Source organism: Trachinotus anak, unplaced genomic scaffold (assembly GCF_046630095.1).
Source record: "Trachinotus anak isolate AG129_WGS33_773 ecotype Australia unplaced genomic scaffold, CSIRO_AGI_Tana_v1 ptg000005l, whole genome shotgun sequence".
In the NCBI taxonomy this organism is placed as follows: Eukaryota; Metazoa; Chordata; class Actinopteri; order Carangiformes; family Carangidae; genus Trachinotus; species Trachinotus anak.
Genome location: NW_027273856.1, coordinates 1,540,496 through 1,559,281, shown reverse-complemented (window position 1 = coordinate 1,559,281; position 18,786 = coordinate 1,540,496). Strand labels below are relative to the sequence as shown.

At 43.6% G+C, this 18,786-nt stretch overlaps 1 protein-coding gene across 5 annotated transcripts in view; it reads left to right on the top strand.

Annotated features, from left to right (window-relative positions):
- ppargc1a (peroxisome proliferator-activated receptor gamma, coactivator 1 alpha) overlaps positions 1–11,999 on the top strand; it is a 34,896-nt gene extending 22,897 nt beyond the window's left edge. For 4 of the 5 annotated variants that reach the window (XM_071477628.1, XM_071477625.1, XM_071477627.1 and 1 more), the window contains exons 8-13: positions 2,692–3,931; positions 5,605–5,697; positions 6,671–6,791; positions 8,680–8,801; positions 9,190–9,341; positions 11,714–11,999. In XM_071477628.1, coding sequence (XP_071333729.1) covers positions 2,692–3,931; positions 5,605–5,697; positions 6,671–6,791; positions 8,680–8,801; positions 9,190–9,341; positions 11,714–11,817 — 1,832 coding nt within the window. In that variant the 3' untranslated portion in view covers positions 11,818–11,999. The remainder of the gene's footprint in view (positions 1–2,691; positions 3,932–5,604; positions 5,698–6,670; positions 6,792–8,679; positions 8,802–9,189; positions 9,342–11,713) is intronic. The other variant, XM_071477626.1, reaches the window with a different exon arrangement.
- The last annotated feature ends 6,787 nt before the right edge of the window (positions 12,000–18,786 follow it).

Here is an 18,786-nt window from a genome sequence, read left to right as displayed (position 1 = left end):
AGGAGGTCTCCCTCTGTCCGTCTGACCTTGGTTGTCGTACCAAAGGGGTCAAAGGGGACAATTGTTGAGACCTAAAGAATGGAAAGAGCAGGGCTGCTTAAGCTCTGGGGCAATCGAGCACAGTTAATATTTCTTCCTATTTTACTGCATGTGGGCGAGTCTGTTGACCTGTGGCCAAAGCAGTGCGTCCGTTCTGTTCCAGCGCATTTATTTTGCAAGCACAGTCAAATAAAGCCCTTCACCTGACTGCTGTGCAAATTTAGGATTGAATATTAGCAGGAAAGTCGTTAGTCCAGAAAGCGCCGGGTTACTGAGCCCCTCTCCTACTTAGGGATTAGCTTTTGAGTCTCGTGCTGTATGAGATAGATGGATATAGATTCCAGTAAGCAGAGATGAAAGCTTTTTGGTCGGGAGTTACATGTCCTTTGCAGATTTAGAGTAACATTCCACTACAATAGAGATTATGGTGCTGTTACTGATAACCACATGGAAGTTGGCCAGGTGGGCGGTTCCACCCTCCGCTTTCATGGCAGGTGCACAACCCACTGATGGAACTTTCCATGAACTGTTGCCTATTAGTAACAAATTATTGACATGATGAGTTGTAGTAGTAGTGATAACTGTTTAATAGAAAGATAATTTATTTATCAGTTGAACATAGACCTGAACATCTTGTACTGAACCAAATAATGTTTAATACTACATGATAGCACCTTTTGAACTGTTGGCTGTGTGTTTTCTTGACACTTCTCAGAGAGGTACAGTAAAGCTACAACAGTCAGTGAGACCCCCCTGGGATCTGACTGTTCAGGCCTAATCTCTGCCAAGCTAATAGATTTACCCTGTGCTGCCGTGTTGTCTTTAATTACTGTATCTCATGACACTGGGGTGGTCTGTGTGTTGCTATTTGCATGGCTTACCGGCGGATCAACTCTTTAAGCCCGGGGTTGTTATTCGCTCCGAGGTCTCCTCACAATTTACAGCTGGACCAGAAAAAAGACTATAAAACCCTTCTCTTTCTTTCTGTCTTTCTCACTTGCTTCATGTTTTTTTTTTCTCTCCGGTGGCTACATGATTGGTGTTCATGTCTGCGGATCATCCATCACTAGCAAGATTGACTGAGAGGCACATATTTATCTAATTCTGATTTATTTCACCTCCATCGCTAATGGCCCCTAGTTTATGACCCCATGCGCACATTGTTTTGGACAGATGGTGCTTCATTGTTGAAACAGGAGTTCCTCAGGCATTGTGTAGCACCCGCTCTCACTCTCCGCCTTCTCCTTTTCGTAGCTCATTTCATTGGCATAATGCATTTAAGTGTCTGTATCAGAAGTGAGAGAAGGGAGAGAAAGACAGGAGAAAAGGGGGGCAGAGGAGAGAGGGGGCTTGCAGTCCTACTTACAGCCACATCCAGATAATAAGTAGGATGATAATCCATTGGATCAGGCATTCCAAACACAGCAAGTGGCTTCAGAAACTTGCATTTTTACGTATCAGGCTCCCGCACTCTCTTTACCAAGCTGTCTTCGCGATGCATACTATAACACTGGATTTAATACTAATAGGTGTCATTTGGTGCAATTCACTAGCAAGAGGAGAATGATGTGCATTATAAGAAAGGCAAAGAGGAAGGGAGAGAATAGGTGTTTCAAAGCGCATGAGTTTGACTCGGGTAAGAGACTGCTGACGAGTGTGTGTGTGTGTGTGTGTGTGTGTGTGTTCTGTACAAGACAGAAACAGGAAAAGATGCCAAGAGACAAAAAGGGAGAAATAGAGACTGATCTGTGGAAGATGGCAGAAAGGAAGAGGGAAGAAAGGAGAAAACAAGACTAAAGGAGAGGAGGAAAGAGAGAATGAGAGTAATGGTGGTGGCTGTTTGTGTGAGTGCATTAACAATGCTATAAAGTGGGCTCATCTCAGGACTTCCCATATAACTGCCATCTGTCTGGTTGTAAATCTGTAGGAGGCGGGGGAAGAGATGGGGGCACAAGCAGTAGTGACATGCCATCTGAGAAGAATGACAACCCATTTGCCAGTACTTCCTGTGCTTCTATGACATAGCTGACATCTCGCCATGGCAACATCAGCAGGCACGCTAACATGTAAATTAAGAGTAGTGACATATCTTCCTACATTGGTTCAGAGATGGTGCTGGATCATCTTGAAGCATGCACGCCGTCATGCCAGTGATTGTTCTTTCAGACCGATAAAAAAGGTCTTTGGTTTGATTCAGATGAATTGGCTGCTGTCCAGGGCAGACATTTGTGTGAGGCAGGCAGAGATGTGATACACAACTTTAATTTTTTTCTGCAGATGCTTTTGTCCTCTACAGGGTTTTGTTTGTGTGTTTTTTTTCTTTTTTTTCATGAAAAGGGATCTTTCCAAGGTCAGGGAGGAAGGGGGTGACAAGTCATCCGTATTACAGCACCACCATATTAAGTTACACCAAGCATTACATTAATCTGTCAAGATCGCAATAAAATAGAGATCAGGATTAGGCCAAGTGAAAGTGAATATTTTAATCAGTCATGTATCTGTGTCCACTGTCCATAAACTGACCTGGGAGTTTATAGATGAGTGAGGGGAGGAGGGAGAGCGGGATATTTGGAGTGGCCTGCATTATGATTCCATTTTCATTTTATTGCCCCCCACCCCTACACCAACCTCTGTCTCTTCATCCCTCTGCAGGTCTGACACCACCTACCACGCCCCCACACAAAGCCAGTCAAGAGAATCCTTTCAAAGCATCGCTCAAAACCAAGTTGTCTTCATGTTCCTCCTCAGCTTTGGCATGCAAAAGAGCCAGGTTGAGCGAGTTGGGCCCCAGCGCTCTGGCCCCGGCCCCAGGTGCCTCAGGCGGGGGCCCCAACAGGAAGGGTCCCGAACAGACTGAGCTTTATGCCCACCTGAGCAAAGCGTCCACCACCCTCCCTTACTCCGCCACCCAACACACAGTGGTGGGTGGCCCTGAGGAGCATCGCAGCACTAGCAACAATAAGCGGGCGGCACCCCGTGGCTACAGTGACCATGACTATTGCCAAGCATCAGCTAGCACTAAGAAGGACGGCGGCACAGCCACTGTTACCATGACTACAGCAGCGGAAATGACAGTCACCTCAGGTGCCACTGCTGCTCCCATGCCTACTGCAGGCACAGCGGAGGACAGGCATGTCGAATGTAAGGACTCAGCCATGCCACCATCCTCTTCATCATCTTCATCTTCTTGCTCTCCATCATCAGCTTCATCTGGTCCGTTGGCTAAGCAGCAGCAGAATTTGGCCTCTGTGGATGAAGAAGCAGTTCGGGTCCAGGGGTTAGGGAAGCAGACCCTTACAGAAACCACCCAGATCCCCTCACAAGCGGCCACTATTGACAGGGACCAACAACACCCTTCTACCACCAGCCGGAAGCTCCTGTGTGACCAAGAAATTAGAGCAGAACTCAACAAGCACTTTGGCCACCCTTTAAAAGCCCTCTATAATCAGGGTGGCCAGGAGAGAGAAGCAGGCAGCAAACCGAACAAGTCTGCAGCCCCTCAGTCCCTTGAGGAGGGAGAGGACATCTGCTACTCCCAGAGGCTGCCTGGCTCCAGCTACCTGCATCCAGGGTTCCTGCCCTTCCACGATGAGCTAGAGCTGGGTGAGGGCCGTGAGAGTCGCTTCCTCTATCCATGGGAGGGCACCCCTCTGGACCTACTCTTTGACTGCCCCCCCTGCTCTCCCTCCTCTTCCCCACCATCCAGCTGCTCTCCTTCGCGAGGCTCCATCTCCCCACCGTCCTCCCTCCTCCTCTCGCCAGGCAGGCCTTTCTGCTGGACCAGCAGCGGCTCCCGCTCCCGTTCTCGTTCCCACTCTGGCTCCCGCAGCTCCTCCTCACACTACCGAAGGCGCTCCCTCTCCAGCTCACCTGACAGACGCCCCTCTTCCTGGTAAGTCATCTCTCTCTCTCTTGCTCCCACATACACACACACAGACACACACACACACAGATCTCCTATTTCTTTTGGCTGAACCTTGGCTGCTCCCCACCCATGCAGTTTAAACAGGGTTTGGAGCTGGCAGGGGGTCGAGCTTAGGAGTGTAAAACAGGCTTGATCAGCCGTCAAAGCTGATGTCAGACAGAATAGACCCTGGAGACTCTTAGCATGGGCTCTTGACCTCCTGCTAGTCTTTGCTTTGCCTGGACTAAATGCAGATTAGATTTGGCAAGTCTTGCACAAAGCCAAATTGTCGGCAGTTGTTATGCTAACCAGTTTCTGCCTATTAAAGCAGGTGGCCCTTTCATTTCTCTGAACTGACAGTGGGGAAAGAAGATTGGTTGAATGGTGCAATGAACAATGAACAAAAACCCAAAACATGAAAGGTGCCAAAGGCGCTGGACTTTTGAACAGTGTCAGTTTTCATCTCTAGGCAGGGAGTTATATTTGAGTGTCTTCCTAACACTCCCCTCCTCACTCGCTCCCTCGCATGCTTCTGTTTTTTGTTTGATGCCGGGGCTATTGTTTTAAGCGGCAGCTGTTGTTTTTACTGAGTGGCAAACCCTCCTCTTTTACATCCCCAGAGATGAAAGCCAAATTCAGGCTGTGGGAATGTAGTCTCAAAACCCCTCTCAAAAGAGACTCCTATCATCATAGCACTGTGTGAGAACTACATTTCCCATGCTTCCCTTTGATCAGAGCCAAGGGGATTTCTGTTGGGTGTTTTTGGTAGAAGAACAGAGGCGAACCGTAGTTACTGAGAAAGATGTGAGTAAATTCAGTTTGTCAGTAGTAGTTCATTGAGTGCCTCCACTGCAGTGACTCAGTTAGTTTGCCTGATTATTTAAAGGTCAAGTTACTCCACAGAGCCAATACAATCATTTATCCTTCTACACCAACCCGCTCACAGATTATATAGTAATATCCCCAAATCATTCAATCAGAATGAGACTCTGACAAGCCTTCAAAAAATACTGGCGAGGGATTAGAGCTTTGAAAGTGACAGAACAAGAAGCTTGTTATATTTTGATGCAAGGAAAGACAGAGAGAATGTCAGCAAAATAATCTTTCAAAAATCTTCCTCTCTGTTCAAGTTTCACAGCGCAAGATCCTAGATCTTTCCAAGCTGGCAATCCTTTGCTTCACTGAGCTTCCCGAACTTCTCTCCCTCCATTATTCAGCTCTTCCTTCTTCAGCAACACTTCAATAATTAAGCATCAAGCTTAAGGAGTGCAGGGGTACAAGCTCTACAGTCGGGCCACCGGGGCCTGCAGTATTGACCATTTCCTCATACAACATAGATAGCAGGTGCTTGCTCAGGTGTGTGAGAAGGATAGAAAGTCATGCACGCCTTCTGTGGCACTGGGTTAGATTAGGACAAGGCCACAATGCTTTTATCTGGAATTAACCCAGTTTCTAGCATATTAATGGGTATTACAAATATCAAAGAAGTTAATTTGGTTCCCAAAGCCAAGAAGAAATTAACCAAGGTGTCGCAACTTTGCAGCAGTCGACAGTATGTTTGATTCCTTTTTAAACATTTTGCTGCTGTGTGAGATGAACATCACTCCTAGATGTTGGTAAAAATAAGTTTTCATATTTAACATGTTCTATTTTTCCCTCAGGTCTCGTCACAACACAGATTCAAGCACTTTTCGCTCCAGGACTAACAAGAGCCCCCACCCTCAGTCTCGATCTCCTCTCAGCCGCAGGCCAAGGTGATTATTTTGAATGAATTATTTAACCTCTCATTTGTTATGTGTGATAAACCTTTGTTTAGTCACATCCTTCAAGTTGGAACAAATGTGTTATTCTTAGAAGCTGCCTGGCAAAAATCAAAAGACCTCATGATGGAAAGAGGCTGAAGAAGCAGTCACAACTTTTTCCTGTCACCGCTCAGAAGCAGTTTGATTTCTCTGCGATTCCCTTTCCACATCATGACTGAAGCCGTTATGCAGTCTGTCCCATCCACATGGGGACCCCTTGACAAACATTCAGGGCAAATATGTTTAATTGATCATGTTTTATTGGACAAGTGACAAGAGAATCATACTGATGCACATTCATACTTCACTCATGAGTTGATGCTCCCAGCTGTATAATGATGCTTATTAAACTTAGTGCCGCTGTAGTTTTCCATGAGCCGCTGCAGAGAGGACCATTTCATATGCAGAGAAGTACTGACACAGTGCAGAGAGAGAGAGAGGGAGAGGGAGAGAGGGAGACTGACACCATCCCAGCGCTCCAAGCTGATTTGGCACCCACGTGCCTAATGACACCCGACAAGCCCGAGAGTCGCTCATCAGTTGAAAACTTAACAGACGCGTCTTGTGCTAGTGTGGGGTGGGGGAGAAAGTTGCACTTCTTGATGAAGCCCTAACTAAGCAGAAAGTAATGACATGTGAAGTTGTGCTGACAGTTGCAGCTGCCTGGCTCCCCGACCGCGCCGCTCGCCGGCACTCCCGCGGGCCTATCCTACGGGCTCCGTAATCATATAAATGGCAAAGAGACATCTTATTAACATGTCCATTTCCGTTCCTTTGCAACCCCCTATTCCTCCGTCAGTGGTGAGGAAAAGGGGGACTGCTCCTCTGTGAATATTGGCACTTGTTCTTCATACGCATCAACAGGGAGGCTGAATGTAGAGGACAAGCGAGGACAGTGATGTCATACGTCTCTTATCCTCCACAGGTATGACAGCTATGAGGAGTACCAGCACGAGAGGCTCAAGAGGGAGGAGTACCGCCGGGACTACGAGAAGCGGGAGTTCGAAAGAGCCGAGCAGAGAGAGAGGCAAAGGCAGAAAGCAATAGTGAGTCAACAAACACAACTGCCATCTCATTTCCCCTGTCGCCCTGTTGTTTTTTTCTGTACTGTGTTTTACGTCCGTCCTGCTGCCGCTGATAAAAGACCACATGCAATCACTGCTGTGGCACATGTACAAATTCCTGCAAACACACAGAAACCTCCCACAGACACACACACACACATTACTTAGGATGAGACAGCCTCCAGCCCAGTGCCATGTGCCTCAGCGTCTCTCTGCTGAAAGAATATATACAAAGTGAGTTCCTGAATGATTCAGGCGACAGGCTCTTCCTCTTTATCTCCGGGTTGTGTATTTTTAACGTCTCTGTCATCTGGAAACACTGTCGACTCTTATTAATCACACCACAGGGGTAAAATGTTAAAATAGTGGAAAACAGAAACTAGGAGAGCAAGACGGGGAAAAGGACAAAAAAGGAAACGGCTACTGATTCTCTGGAGCTCTTTTCCTTCTTCTTTATCTATTTCAAAACTCAGCCCAATGCAGTGAATATCATATTTTTCTCCCATGTCTCCACTCTCCTTGTCTCAGTGTGAAATTGCTCAAGTTTCCAGGGAGATCACTCTACTACCACCCGCTGATAAAGCTCACTTTAAATGATGCAGTAATGCAAACGTGGCTTGGCACGCATACATTTTCAGAGATGGAGAGACAAACAATTACGAGCAGTGAAGCTCAAGCTGTCAAACAAGGTTTGGGAGACCACGGATGTGAAGGCGTCTCCTTGTGTGCGTCTGTCTGACTCTCTCGCTCTGTTTTTGCCTCATGCTCTCACTCACTCACTCACACACCCACACACATACACACAGGCAGCCCTCAGGGTGCCATCAAGAAAAGACCGCCTATTTATCAGTTGTCAGCAACTAAACCCCTAATTCAGCAAATACTTTTTTTTTGTCTCAAACAGTATGTAAGCAGAGTGGAAAAGGCATAAAAACAGTCATCTGTAGTTAATTTATATTTTTCTTGGCTACTCTGTAGAAGCCAAATGGTGCAAAGGTGAACTTTGAGTTTAGCACCAGGCAACTGATTTACATATATGTTACCACTACCCTCAAGACAGCATTCAAACTCTCAATAGGCCTCAATGGACTTGCCCCAGTAATGGCAAGTAAATGAGTGAATAAATAAATAATACTAGTGATGCACTATACCCCCAGGCTTGTGCTGTATTATATGATTAGCAGATGCAATTAAACTACTCAAAAGCTATAATTGCAGCCTCGTGCAGTTTGTTCCTAAATTATTCTGCTATGACCCCCACGTCCTCTGAGGTTCAAGGAAATCCATGTTTTTCGCCCTGTGGCTCACTGCTGCTGCTCTTAATGCTCCCTCTCTGTTGGATATGAATGTCCTTATAATATCAAGACCTCTCAGTTAACAAACCCGCCTAGTTTGCTTTGTATTGTAAGTTTGATTCCCAAGTTGGAACGAAAGAAAGAAAGAAAGAAAGAAAGAAAGAAAGAAAGAAGAAGACAAGCCTTTCTCATATACGGCTGAGTCACCCCACAGCTTTATTTTTAGACTTCACGAAAGAAGAAGCAGCCCCAAACTTAAGATTTGATAAAAATCACTGCCTCTGGTTGATGAGTTGCAGAGAGAAAGAGGAATTGTGGTGCCAAGGCAGATTGAAGGCGCTTCCAAACTGCAAGTCTATCAGATAAGAGGAAGCAAGCTGAACCAATCACAGAGGAGCACAACAGACAGACGGAGAAGAGGGACAGAATCGGGGGGCCCAAAGTCAGCCGCAGTATCCACAGGAGTGATCAGGACCAATTCATTAGGGCTCAGTGAAGAAAGAGAGGGGAAAGGGAAAAACACACTCCCCCTTTTAATCTCCTTCCTCTGCTCTGTCTGTCCTCCTAACGAGCAGGAGGAGAGACGGGTGGTGTACGTGGGGCGACTGAGGTCCACCTGCACCCGGACAGAGCTGAAGCGCCGCTTTGAAGTCTTTGGCGAAATTGAAGAATGTGCAGTGAACTTGAGGGACGATGGGTAAGGCCCCAGGACTCTGTGCATGTGTGTGCGTGTGCATCGATACAGTAATCTGGTATTGTAGACTTATTTTAGCATTCCTAGGTATAATAATAATAATAACAATAATAATAATAACAATTTCATGTAACAGAGAAAAATCTGTGCTGTACCTGCTGAGCTCAGAGCAGAGGCGAGTGTTTAAGGTCTGAAACTAAGACAGAGCTTTTGCAGTCTCAGAGTGGCTCCTGATTCATCTATGTCTCGGCCTACAGAGCCCCAAAGATACACATTTATCGATTCTCTTTTGCATATAAATAGTGTGATCGTCATCTAAGACAAGGCCCCCTGCTCAGTTATTGTTGGCCCACAGCAACACTCTGACGTATCATTTTCTATTCTTGACCAGGGACAATTTTGGCTTCATCACGTACCGCTACACTTGTGACGCCTTTGCCGCCCTTGAGAACGGACACACCTTACGCAGGTCAAACGAGCCTCAGTTCGAGCTGTGCTTTGGCGGACAAAAGCAGTTCTGCAAATCACATTACACAGACTTGGGTAAGTGCAGCTTTGTTGTTCTCTGCATCAGCCCCCTGCAGTCATGCAGTATATTTGCGTAGCTGGGAGGACTGTCAGTGTAAAGAGGAAAAGGGGAAAGTGGGAGGAGGGGATAAAACAGCAAAAAAGAAAAAAGAAAAAAAAAGCTTGAGTGATGCTTCCAGATCAAAGGAGACCCATCTAAAATTCTTACAGTCTTGAATGTGTCCACCAGGCATTTGTGGCTCAAAAAGGGCAAAGAGAGTTCAGAGGTCAGAATGTGAACATGCAGAGAATACAGCTCCATTTCCTCCCTGCGGGGTGCATCTCCAGCAAAATGAGGCAGACTCCATTACTCATATGGACATGAGATGCTTGTTTCTACTATGTTGATATGTAAAGCGGAGACATTAGAGAGAAAGATGGCACTTAAAAGCTCGTGAGCAGCTGTGTTCAAGGTACATTTTCATGTGCTGTGTGGGTGTGGGAATCACTTTAAAAGCGTGGAGAAGAAGAGGGACGAGTAGAGAGGAAATTAGGAGGATAAAGGCACAGTAGAACAAAGACGGGGAAAGAGATGAGGTGAGGAAGAAGAAGGTGGGAGCAAGGTTAAGTCCCAGCAACCCCTCCTCCCTCTGGAGTGAGATTCCATCTGTTGCCAGCTGTTACGAGGTAGAGCCTTGATGTGGCACGTAGGCCTGTCATTTACATAGAGGGAGGGGCCACTGTGGGAGCATACCTACTTTCCTGTCCCAACTGCCTTTGTTGCGAGTCCAGGGGTCGTGGGTGACAGCGGTGCAGCAGAATTCATCTAACATATGTGATTCCTTAGAGTAAAAGGCACACATATGTATGTAGCTGATGTGCTGTGTCCATAGCTTCCTTATGGGTCTGTACTCAAATGCAGCTGAACGCAAAGGCTGAATGACGCATTTAATAAATAATTCAAGCTATCAGTGAAATCACGCCTTTTTTTCAGGTGCAATGCCCTTTTTTGACATGAGAAGAAAGAAAAGATTATTTCTTCTGTTCTGCGGCTGCACAGTGATAAACGTGGCAGGAATTGAGCAGCCATATTGAAACTTAAGTGAGACATGCCTCATTATGTTAAGTGTTGCACAGCCACAAAAGATTGTCTCCTCCATTTGATGACATATAAGAAAGATATTGACTCTTGCATCTGTTGCCAGTTTTCCCCTGACATGTATTTACCAGCAGAATGTGGGGTCAGCAGTGAATAAGGCAAAGCTACAAGAGGGTCAATGGGTCACTTAGAAGAAGAGCACTCTCCTCAATAAATGATGTGGTCGCTATACATTTTCAAAACACATGCTTGAAGCCATCAGGTCTTTGAGAGAAGACATGATGAGAAATTGACACACACAGAAACAGTTGCTAATCCTAAAGCCTTGGGGGTAGACATTATGCCGAGATTGACTAATCAGTCTACTGAAATGGAAAGGCCTTCATTTGACCGCCTCTTTGTCAGGAACAGGCTATTTTGGTCGTCCCCATACTGATGGCACAGGATAAAGAGATTGAGAGGAAGGGAGAATCTTATAATAGTGTGGTATCCAACCCACTCCACACCCCCACCCCGCTCTCTTCTCAATCTTGTAGGCTCTCACTTCTTTCTTTTTTTTTTTGTTTTCTGAGACACTGTCCATTAGTTTTAAGTAGAGCACTGGGATATTTTTCATCCCTCAAGGTGCGCAGTGTGACGCAATCTAGCCCTCGGCCATTGCATTAGATCACGACTAGCGTCTCCTAGCTGCCATGGTCATTCCCATTTCTCAAAGCTCTTGGAGTGTGCTGCTGGGCCCTTTGGGGGCCCCATTTGTGAAGCTGTCTGTTGGAAGAGATAAGATACTCTATGTATTATCAGGTTGATCAGGGAAAATAGGACATATGGATACGCTTTCACATCTGTGGCCCTCCATGTGGAAGAAAACACTTTTTTCTACCTCCACTATCTGAACTCTTTGGTGGGAGCAGTTTGATTCAAACAGTTTCGAAACCATTAATTGTGGCTGATCAAGAAATAGTTCAGCACATAAGACCTCATAAAATGTTATCTTCAAGACTGACCTTTGGCGTACAGTGGGTTGTGCACTTCCCTGTTTTCATGTTACTCGTGAATTTGTGGGAATTTGGCAGCACTTTACTTTCTGTTGCCAAAGACAGGGAATAAATCGTTTCATAAGCATAGTGGCTATCAGATTATCACTGGAGCCAGACAGGAGCAAACAATACTGTCGTAAAGGGAGAATACTCTGTGAGCTCTGATCATAAACCCATCTGAGAATACAAAGGTGAAAGTCTTGTTGTACGTGCAGTTTCAAAGAATCCTGCTCTGCTCCGCTCTAACCACAATCCTGCTCACCCTCTTTCAGATTCCCATTCGGACGACTTTGATCCAGCCTCCACAAAAAGCAAGTATGACTCCATGGATTTTGACAGCTTGCTGAGGGAGGCCCAGCGCAGCCTGAGAAGGTAACCAGTTCAGTGGCACCTGGTGTCTGTCACAAAGAGGGACTTCTTATACCTCACTGTTGTTTCTCGCTCCTTTGACGACGAGACTACCAGAAGTTTTACACTCTATGTCGTAGAGTATATAAGAATAAGTCTATAGACCTATATCAATATAAATGAATATATCAAAAATAAAGTTTACATGAACATAGCTGCTGAAGAGCTGGGAAGAGACATTGCATTCTGGGAAAGCCAGTGAACCCTCAGAACCTGGTGCACAGGTTTGGTGCACTCTACTGCTGTACAACCATCAGTGAAAGAAGAAAAGAAAAAAAAAAAAAAAACTTTAATGATTTTTTTTCTCCAAGCACTACAATGCCCACAATTCTTTGGGGTTGAAAACATGCAGCTTGTTCAGCCAGATTTGTTTTTGTTTTGCTGTTGATTTTTCTTCTTTCTTTGAAATCTGGTGTTTGGATCTGGTGTTACATTACAAACAAGAGTATAGGGAATTGTATCTTGGAGGTAAAATTCTCAAGGTAACATTGTTGTCTACATTTTAAGGAGAAATGTAGCCGTGTATTTACAAATACTATAAAAAGGAATATTTTTATTTTATGTACATATCGGATAAAGTTCTTTATTTGTTACAGCTATGCACTGTAAAACGCAGCCTTTTTTAAAAATGAGGAGAAAATTTCTTAAACCAGAATGTCGATCTGTAGTAATTACAATACTGTAAGACATATTGTACATCTACATGATGTTTAGAAGACATGATATGATTGTAAAAAAGAAAAAAAGATGTGTCCGACTGCTCATTTTGAGGGAGCATGTGAACAAACGTCCTTTTTTAAGTTATTTTGTTGGGGAAAAACAGTCAACCATGTATAGTTTTCTCTGTTTATAAAGTTTCTCAATCAGTGTTTTTTGCTTATACAACCAGTGTAAAATGCATTTTTAACGTGTTTTTCATGATTGTAAAAAAAAAAAAAAGTACCCCATTTTTTATTAATTATTTCTGAAGCAATCAGTATATATATAGAAATATAACTCGGTTTGATTTCATTGCTTTGTATGGTTCTCCTTTTGATTACCTTCAGTGAGAGAGAAAACTGCATTCAAATCTTTTCAATCAGTACAAACACATATTTATCTATTTATTTTAATATTAGAATCAAAAATATTTATGGGCTCCATTTCACATGGCGTACCTCATGAAATTTATTTGCTTATTTATGTTGTCCTTCGATTTGTGTTATTTAACTTGTAATCACTAGACAGGGTGTACAATAAATGGTTTGGTGGGGATAATATTACCTTCTATGCCTTTCCGAAACAATCAGAACATTCAGCTAATCACTCCAGCAGCCAACCCCCTCATCATTTCAATGATTTCTGTCTCCGCTCTCAGTCAAATCTGCAGCTCGTCGCTGGTTTTCCTTTCCACACAGAAGCAGAACACGAAGCAATAAAATGATTTTGCAGGAATTGTTGTACCACCACAAACACTTGTTGTCATCGCTCCACTCACGCTTGATTATGTGAATGCCAAACAAAAGTTTACAATTTCTTTTTCCTGAATTTTTTTAAAGATCTTGTATTTGATGTACAAAATATATATATACAATGATGCTACTAATATTATTCACAATAATTACAAGATAATTAATAATAATAACGATGATAATAATATAAATGAAAGAAAAAACTATATAAAAAGCAATAAATTATTTTTCAGAGTTGTATTTTAGCTCCTACTGTTGTGTGATTTTTGGACTTGACCCATTACCCAGTCGCTGGTAGTTAGGATGACTCCATTCCTGTATCTTGGCATTTCATCACCGTGACATCACCCTGCTTGAATGTCCCCACCCCCACCTCCAGCTCTTCCCTTTAAAGATGTAATTGAGTCTATGTGATTGTAATGCACGCATTACTTTGTGACATCTGTGCAAACGTGACTGACTCTTAAACTCCACCCTGTGTGTAAAAATGTGTCGAGTTGAACCTGTTTGTTGTGTAGTGCATGGCTATTACAGGATGACAGTCGGTACAGTGTATACCACTTTGGATATCTGCCTCTAAGCTGTCTTTACTGGCAGATTTTTAAATGACATTCTATCAGCCTAGAGAAAACTACTCAACAATGTATCGCATGCCGCCCCATCCATCCACCCACCACCACCACCACCACCCCCTTCCCCCACTCACAGTCCAGATATCACAGCTCCGTCGACATGACATAAAAGGTAACCTTGCGGTTTCTGGTTCAATTAATATCCCGTTTAGAGCGCGAGCCAAGTAATGACAGAACCAGCTTCCATCACAGGGAGGAAAAATCTTTCGCAGGAAAGCTCTGCTGATCACAGGCTTCCTTTCATGGAGTTTGACTGTGGAGACAAGAAACAGCTAATTTTTATGATGCAAAGAGGCAAAAATTGATCAGAAGTGAGGATAAAAAGAAAAAAAAACCCTTTACCTGTGTTTTAAGACATTGTTTTACTTTTTTGCTGTCTGTATAGCGTTTGGGTAATGGTGTCGTGTCCCATTTGATAGATGTGGCTTTAATCATTGTAATAAAAATGCTTTGTAAATTGCCTAGAGTAGCAATATATTATAACACCTTATGGTTCAAATTTCAACTGTGGCGGACTTTTTAATAATGTGACCTACTGAGGACTTTGCCACTGCTTAAATGTTTGTTGGGTAATCATGTTTCTTTTGGAAGGACAAAATGTGTATGAGCAAATGTATGTATATATGTGTGTGTGAGTTTGTGATTTTAGGCAGGTACGTGTGCGTTTCTGGGAGTGTTTGTGTTTGTGTGTGTGTGTGTGTTTGTGTGTGTGTGTGTTTGTGTGTGTGTGTGTGTGTGTGTGGGAAGGGAAGGGGGAGGGGGGTCGCTGTGGGTTGTTACCGGTTTGTGTCCTATCCACGTTGCCTTCTGCCGAGTCCTTACCAATGCCTTTGTGGTTCTACCTATTGTATGACTTTCTTGTGAATTTTATTTTTTATGTGCAATTCTCATCAGCCTCACCATGCCAATAAAGGGAAATGTGTTTGAAAAAAAAACAAAACATTCTTTCTTTGACTGGCTTTACTATGATCTTCCTTCCTTGTGATGACTGTCTCTTCATCAGGTACTGTTGTACCACTTTCACTCAGCACTGTGGAATGATAATGATTTGTGCTCCCTCTGATTACTACCAAGAAAGCATCCTTCGGCTTTCTAAAAAGGTAGATTTAAAAGTTTCCGAAATCAAATGCTTGCTGTTAATGTGGATTCAAAATAAATTCATCATCCCTCCCTCCTGTGCTTATATATCAAAGTGTTAAGTGAAAGCTGACAGACGCAGGAGAAATGACACAAGCCCGTCCTCAGCACATCTGTCTCTCTCTGAAGTTTCTCCCCTAATAAAGAAACTCAGCTTAATTCAGAGCAGCTTCCCTCTTTGATATTCATATCACCTGGGAGAGAACACTGTAGTCTTTGTCTGTGTCCACAACTTGACTCCACACCATGAGTCTGCAAGTTAATTAAAAAGTTGGGGGGAACAATTTCATTAACACAATGGAGAGCTATAGTGAGTTGATGGTGTGCTTGATATTCAGTGGGGCTTCATTATGACTATAACAACCCCCCCTCCTTTTTTTTTCTTTAACACACACACATATCTTAGCCTGGGAGCTGGGATCACACCAGGAGCTTCCACCGTCTTTTTTTTTTTTTTTTTTCACTGGTGCAAAGAGAAATATGGGAAGAATGTGCATTAAACTTTAAGGTTGGGGGTCTGATTGTGTTTTTTATTAAGGCCGCTGTTTAGCCCCGGAGAAGAGAGCGGCTGGCTTTCATTTCGGCTTGGCTGCCGCATTACAGCGGGAGGTCTCCTTCTGCTTGCCCTTTCCACAGAATGAAACTGTCCCTGGAAATCTCTCCTCTCCCTGTCGGCTTTCTTTTCTCCCACCTCTCTCTTTCCATCATGATAGGATGGCTTTTTTTTATCTGTTATGTGTCTTTTTTTATTATTAACCAGCAGATAAGCAGCTATCTCTACTCCAGTTGGAAGTAAGTGGTAGCCTTAGAGATAATGGGGTTTGATGGGGCTGGGCTCTCTGTGGGACAAACACTGTTGTTGTGTAGCTCTGTATTTTATTTGGCATCTGGCTGCGGCTGCTGTGTCGGATGCTGTTGAAATCCTGGACATGGCACTGACTGTTAAGTCTTTGTTTCCAGCAATGTGACAAGAACGTGTAAATGGTTCATATTTTGGTGGCCAAGCAGTCGAGAGCAACTTGAAAATGAAACGCTGCACAATTTTGGCAGCTTTTATGTGAGGGTATCATCCTACTACTGTATTTTTCTCACGGTCCTGCCTGTCTCAGTATCATGTAAGCAGGTCAGGGTGTGGAAAAAGCCATCTTCGATAATAAGATTAGATTACTGAGACTAGTTAATTAAAGCCTATGGGGTGGAACATGAGCAATCCTACCAGTAATTTACTATCAAGAACACTTTTTTTTTATTCTCAGCGTAATACAAGATATATCAAGACTACAAATTTTACTTCTGTATCAATGAAATAACAACTGACATTGAAGCAACAACATTTATCTCCTATTCTATCACAATAATTAAAGTTTGGTGACACTGATTATCTCTGACTACAAGGCTGGCACAGAGAATAAAAACAAGATTATAGTGTGTCAAAGACGTAGGATTAGGGAGCTGCTGGTGATGACAAAATAACATCAAAGACGCGACGCCGGGATGTGATGCTATGTCGCTGAGTTCTCGCCGCCAGTGTCCCTTCAAGGTTTCTCTCTGCAAAACTCCCCAAACTCCTTTTCACTTTCTGTCCTTCTCTTTCTCTCTGTCCCTCTTGTTGCCTTTTATTTTTAGAAGATTCCGTAAAAGCTGAGTGTCTAACACTAATCTGTCACCAGGCAGAAGTCAGCACTCCTGCAAGACTTTGCCAGAACTGGAGGAAGGAGCTAAATTTTGAAACATAATAATATCATGACTGCCATAGTTGCAGGCAAGATGTTGCTACTCCGTGACTGATTAAGTCACGTGGTCTGTGGTGTAATCTTGCAGTGGTCATGAGATCTGATGGCTCCCGTTTGATTGTGAGAAGAATAAACTCTCCCTCTGGCGGTTTCTGGACCCATCATCTTGAATGAAATTGTGCATCTTGTCCATAACATCTCTCAAAGTGTTCTTTGATGAATCAGAACACAATGACCCACGAGATGTTGCTTGGCTTCCATTTGTTGACACACTTCTTTGTTAGCGCTATTTTTTTCCTACAAGCCTTCTATCGTATGCCACCTTATGGGAGAAGATAATGACAGTGCTATTAAAATCGCAATCTCCCTATCTGGCATTCTAGTTTCAGCAGTTTCTGCTGTTAAAGAGTAATGAGGAACAGAAGGACAGTATTCTTCTTCCCCCAAAACTATCAACTTTGGGGACTGAATGTATTCTTCGCTAGATAATTAATGGCTACAGACAAATGGTGGTTGATTGAGCGACTCATCCCTCTATTTTCAATCACCATCTGCTGTGTGTTGCTGGCAAAAAACAATGTTAATTACCTCGAGTGTGCCCAAGACGTGGCGTATTAATTAGAACAACAAAAAAGGGAAACCTAAAACATTCCAGCGTTTTAGTGTCTATAATGATGTGCGCGCGCGTGCTTGTTCATATAGATTTTGTTGATGGATTAGCATAAGAATCAGATCCAGAAGGCAATCATTTGCTAATTTGGCCTTTTGATCAAGTACTTACAGATCCACGCTGTCTTGACGCCCTCGCGTTTACCTGCTTCCTGTGCCTCGAGGCCATGGCAGGCCTTTAAGATTGCTGGGGCTGGCAACTCTCTGCCACACAGAAGGGACGTCAGCAGAAAGATGAATCTCCACTGTGACCGTGGGGACAGCCAGCTGACAGAGAGCATTAGGGCTCCGGATGCAGATGCCCAGGCTTTTTCTGTGTGAGCATCACCTGAACGAAAAAAAGAAGACGTAGAGAGAGGGAAAGACACGAAGCGGGAGTGACTCGACGTGACAAGGCTGTGATGGCACACTTTTGGGCCAAATACCGTGATGGCACTCTGCAGACGCTCCATCCCCTCGCTCCCGCACTCCAAGTGTGCAGGTGGTGAGAGTGGATCGGGATAGGCTCGGCATCACGGCGCCATCACTAACGAGCCGATGTAGAGAGCAACATGTAAATGTGATGATGTGAGCAGCATATCATTGGTAATTATTTGGCAATCATGGAGTAGCATCAATAACAATTAGCATAATTTCCATGACTTCAGTACTTAATGACTTCATTCAAAATACTGACAAATCAAATATGCTTATTTCCCTCATACAAAGAGATCATTTACAGTCTGTTAGAGACTGGATTAAGGACATCAAGTACTTCAAATAAAAAAGTAGCATGAGACCTGAATTACAAAGTGACTTCAGCTGTAACGTGCACAGAAGTAAACACCTCTTAAATGCTTCACCATAATTCTTTAGATCAATGACTTTGAAACCTTTTTTGCTTGTGACCTTGTTAATAACTGAGTTGTGAGCAGTCTAATCGGTTATTTTCTCATCTCACACATGTATTCATAATAATTTTTAGAGGCCTTACATTTTATAGCAATAAAGGATTATTGAAAAATTCCAACAAATAAACATAATTTTGTGTTGCAAAATTCATTTTTTTCTTATTCCTCATCCCAGAAATCATCTCTTGACCTTTTAAATTAATCTTGCGACCACTCGTTGGGGATCCTTATCCCATGTTTAGCAACCTCTGCTTTAGAAAATGCAAGGCTAGCTATCTAGTTTTTTATTCTTGTTATTTAAACTGACCCATACTAGTTGGATCTGGGCTTCATAATGGCTCCATTCAAGCATTCTTGACAAGATGGCTTGGAAAGAGAGAAAAGCTGAGTGCTCTCTCCCTCTCTATGTATTCTTTCCCACTGTC